Raw genomic sequence first — 5137 nt, 5'->3', positions numbered from 1 at the left:
ACAACAGGTACTTTTAGTGAGTAGTAAACTTGAGATTACTATGTCGATTTGGAAGTCCACTATCAAACCAGGATTTAAAGAGGTAATCATAGCTCGAGAAATCTGACACTAGAAAGGCTTGATACTGGGAAGCGCTGGGAAGTCTGGTTTCTATTCATTAAAATACATTGTTGATTTGTTTTGGGAAACACACAACTGTAGCAGGGGCTGGAGGGGGAGCGGGGGCGCTTGAATGTATGTGTTACTACAGTTCACACACAAAACATGTGTGCTTCTGTCCCTCCCTATCCTCACTGCCCCCCCCCCCCCACCTACTTAATTTACCCTTTCCTGTAATGCCAAATGCTCATATTTCATTCTAACCAATTGGTGAAATTCTATTCAAAGCCTCTGATTGAAGTGAAGAAATCCCAGATATTTTAATTACTTTCAAAATACATTTAAACTTCTCTCCTTCGACAAGTATAACTCCGAGGCATTTGAAGGATCCGTTTCAAACAAGTGAATTAATTGAAACTTCTGTAATAAATTGTAACGTAGAATATTATTTCAATTATTTCACTATTTTATTGAATATCATTAAACATAATATGACCAGAGCCAAAGCTAGGCTATTTAAGAAAATTATATATATCTCGTTCTGATTTCGATTGGCTTATCCTACCCTGACTTGCGATAGTGGTTCTAATATTGTTTAGTCCCTTGCAAGTCCCCTGCAAGTCCGTGACTATGGTGAAAATGAGTTGTGTTTGATAAACGTTTTGACATTTCCTGTTGGAAGACTTCCAAGCATTCTACAAGTGAACATTTTATTTTGATAGCATACATAAAAATTAGAAAGGAAATCTTATGCTCAAAGCTGATCAGAGTCAACACGGCAAATTTATTGGTCTCTCAACCGAGAAAAAGTGCCAAAATCGACCAAAGTTCAAATTTGGCGGGGAATAACTCTTCCATTTCCATTCCAATCGTCTTGTTGTATAAAACATTTTCGTTTTCTTTTGTCGAGATGAACCAGAAACAATAGTTACCATTTCACATTTCCCCCAAACAACTACCCCCTCCTCCCCCCTCTCCAATTGATGTAGTAAACACGTAAACCATTCGAAATATCACTTTTGTTTCTTCTCACCGGACACTCGCGGAACTTCGTAGAGCGAGTTCCGCAACTCTAAAACTAAAAATATCAGACTCGGTGTGATATTCCGACAATTTAATCACTCGTGAGAAAGTAAGTAAGTCGTGAAGTGGCGCAGGAGCCGTTTGCGGTCTTTGCCCACTTGAGTGCAGTGCTACCAACATACAACCAACAAACCGCGATTTTCAACGATTGAACGATTGAATATTTCAAACTAAACAAATCCAGACGGTTAGATCAAATTCAGTAATCGCACAAATTATCAATGTTTGGGATAACCTGCTTTCCAGGATCGGTGCAGTCGTTCTTCACAACACCGCGCTTCAGAGAGACAGACAGACTCACGACGGAGACATCGCCTGAGCCCTCAGCGACTTGGACTGAGCTTAGCTCAGCGAAAAGACTGAAAGAACGCTCGAAAGAACAATCTTTTCGCTAATTTTAGTGGCAATACCCTAGCTTGAAATAAAAGGAATTTCACGGTGGCCTCCTGACCAACCCAGACCTTATCTTCGGCGCAATCCCAGCTTTTTATTTGGCGATAAATTATCGTACCTTCACGACGGCAAAATGCTGATCGCTGTTAAACCTCTCCTGACAGCGCTGCTCTTGCTCTGACCCCACGCAGAGGAACTGGCGTTCGGGAGGAAAACCCATAGTGTGAAGAGCGTCACTGTATAAATGAGAGGGTATTCCCACAACAACATGAGGATCGCCTTTGCTCAGATCCTGCAAGAAATAAATAAATGAATGGCTGTCTGTTAGCTCTTTATAAAGCAAGTCCCGCCAGTGGGTACAACTAGCGCACACTCTTAAGTTCCTGCAAAAGCAATGCTCTGCAAACCGACGCATCCGTGCAACACTGGAGAATCTGCTCTGGACGGACGAACAAAGGCGAATCTGTTTTGGACGGACGAACAAAGGCGAATCTGTTTTGGACGGACGAACAAGGGCGAATCGGTTTTGGACGGACGGACAAGGGCGTAACCAACACTTTGGCGATTTTTAGACTTGCACTGAGTCTGGTTTTGCGATACTATTAACACAAAACCATGTGATAACTGGTGTTTTGCGATTCGCACGCTAAAGGGCATGATAACTCCAAAAAATGTGATAAAATTATCACATTATTGTGATTAAATTATCACAAAAATTATTTTATTACGTTTTATTGATTTTATCACAAAAATGTGATACTTTTATCACATTTTTTGGAGTTATCATGCACATTAGCATGGAAATCGCAAAACACCAGTTATCGCAAAAATTGAGTAAAAGTATCACAAACCGGTGGAGCCTCCTCTTTCCAACCGCACTCACGAAAAAAGAAGTCTTAAATTCATCGTTTTATTGAAAAACCAAAAGACGTCTCTGCACGGCCGCGCGAGTACGGCTTGCAACAAGAGCGGATATAGACGGCCGCGCGAGTACGGCTAGCAAAAAAGGCGGATCTGCCTTCGCTACCGGCTCGGCAGCGCAGCGGCAGGTTGGCAGCAGCGCGTCGAGAGTGCAAGGGTAGGGCAGTGTCGTCTTTCAAGGAGACTTAGGTAGGTGTAAATCCCCGATTCCGTTTAAACTCGGTATATTTGCTTCTTATCCCTATAGATGACTATTGCGCGTCAAAATTTGTGCTGAAGTTCATATGTCAAAACTCCCTATAGGGGCCTACAGATCCCAAAAAAAGTAATAATTAAAATTTCATGTTAAACAAAATATTAAGAAATATTCCAACTCAGAATGTGCGGTTTGGGGGGGGGGGGGTAGTTCCTCTTCCATTTTTCGATTTAAAAACGCCTTCCATCAGTTTATGTCGAATTTCGAGACTTTTTCCATAAAACGCTCCTATAAAGTACCCCGGGATGTGGACTTCAGCACAAAAATCGACCGGCGTTCGTCATCTACATGGCTAAGAAGCAAATACACCGAGTTTGAACCGAATCGGGAATTTACACCTACCTAAGTCTCCTTGTTAGCCGGCCAGCATCTCCGACAATCTGTAAAACCTCAAAATGGCGGGGCAGGGCCGGAAAGGTCACAGAAGCGTGCAGGTGGAGATGCTATGTGTCTTCAAGATTGGTGGAATAGGCAACCCGCCTCACATACCATTGTGGCGTAGCAGACTGATGCCTACCCTGCGGGCGCTTTCCAGGTCTGGCTTTAGGGACTAATTTCCGATGACTGCGGTACAAATAATAGTAAACATTTGCATTGGCGGTACTTTGGTGTCCTTCATAGTCAACATTTTGTAATCGTCGTTGTAACTTCCGAACTCTGTGTGTTAGCAAAATGTCACTTTTACAAAAGCTGTTTAGAAATTTGCAGAGTTTAAAATGAGACACCTCCCAGTCCGATACCACATACATGCAAATTGTGAGAGGCCTTCAAAGTACATTTCTTGAATATCTCATAAGTTGGTTTTAGTGGATTCGCCCTTGTTCGCCCGTCCAAAACAGATTCGGCCTTGTTTGTCCGTCCTTCACAAATTCGCCTTTGTTTGTCCGTCCTCCACATATTCGCCAGTGTTGCACAGATGCGGCGAAACCTAACTATTTGGATCATTTGTAACTACTTGCCATATCTACGCCAGACCACGTCTCAGGCTTGTTACACCAAAGGGGACCATCAAATATCTGAGGAAAATTATTAATTTGTTTTGGAGTGTTTTCCGTGTAGGAAACTCCCTTTAGCGCCCAAACGGTTCGAGATAGTACCAAACGGACGAGACTTTCGCCTTTAGGCTCTTCTTTTACGACTTCTAAGAAAGATATTTGTCAAAGAAATATCTTTGCGGCTTATTTTGAGCAAGAATGCTGATGTTTGAACTCACTGAAAGTTACTCTACGTAACAAAACGGTCATGTGCAGATATAACAGTTGTTACGTTCAAGCTATAACATTACTGCTGTTACGCAAACCTCTTTGCGTAACAAATGTTACTGAAAAAACTTTGTGTAACAAATTTTATACCATCTGCTCTACGTAACAATAGTTACACAGTCCACAAAACGTAACAAGCGTTATTCTAGCCACAGTATGTAACAAATGTTATACAATCAACTTTGCGTAACAAATGTTATAAAGACCATTGGCACATCCCCTACATTTTCTTTGAAAACTTAATCTGTAGGCCATAGGCTCAATGTAAACAGCCAATTCACTAGAGTTGGACTGTTTTGAGTTCCTTTCCAGCTTTTCAGCACCCGCAATACCCTTCCTTAACCTTCTCATTACTGGGTAGGAGCTCAGCCTTGAACAGGCCCGCGTGACACTGGCACTGGATCCCATTTCGAGGTAATTTTCCTATGACAATATGTTGAACTAACCTCTCGGCAGCGGTGTCCTTACTCCCTGTGAAGTCGGCGTGCCACCATTGCGCGTACTCTGGGATACTTGGAGAGGTGGAAATCCGGGGCAAGGCACTTTAGTCCACTCGTCAAGCCGATTACCAACGAATGTCACTATCGGATCACCACAAAAAAACTTGAAATAGAAGTTGTCACTAGTCATGATCTTGCCCGTCTGCTCTTATCGCCACCTCCGACGGAACAACAATAAACATTCGGAACTGTGAATAACCGTTACTGCGACGTGTCGGTATCGGCGCAGTCCGTCTGCGCAGGCCGTCTGCGCGGAGCGCCGCCCGCGCCCTGTTGTTATGACATGGAGTATACTCTCTCCGTGTTGTTGCTTTGTCAGCATGGAACGAACTCAGACGAAATTTTGATCGTGTGTTTTGATATGTTAGCAGGTGATGTCACAACTTTTTCCAGTTGACAACGAAGTTCACGATCTGCATTCTTTCTCAAAACTCACAGGGAAAGAAAGCTAGTCGACAGGTTCTACAGTGTCTTTGTACTGACACAGCTGCAGAATCGAAGAAGTAAGGTTAAAGTCTCCCAGCTTCCAATGTGATGTTGAAGAATACAAGTAGAAAAACCAAGGAAAACGACTTGTTATGCTTGACATTTTGTGCTACTTTTTGTCAACCTGGTGAGTACTT

At 42.7% G+C, this 5137-nt stretch overlaps 1 protein-coding gene across 2 annotated transcripts in view; it reads right to left on the bottom strand.

The window, feature by feature from the left end:
* LOC127749230 (uncharacterized) overlaps nt 1-5137 on the bottom strand; it is a 39317-nt gene that overhangs the window by 5187 nt on the left and 28993 nt on the right. Inside the window, exon 2 of one of the 2 annotated variants that reach the window (XM_052266561.1) lies at nt 1694-1867. The exons of the other annotated variant lie outside the window; for it this stretch is intronic. Within the exon in view, the coding sequence (XP_052122521.1) occupies nt 1694-1867 (174 nt within the window). The remainder of the gene's footprint in view (nt 1-1693; nt 1868-5137) is intronic. 2 annotated transcript variants of the gene reach the window in all.

Source organism: Frankliniella occidentalis, unplaced genomic scaffold (assembly GCF_000697945.3).
Source record: "Frankliniella occidentalis isolate FOCC.00 unplaced genomic scaffold, Focc_3.1 Scaffold40, whole genome shotgun sequence".
NCBI classification, from domain to species: domain Eukaryota; kingdom Metazoa; phylum Arthropoda; class Insecta; order Thysanoptera; family Thripidae; genus Frankliniella; species Frankliniella occidentalis.
This window is presented reverse-complemented; position numbering and strand designations above follow the sequence as displayed.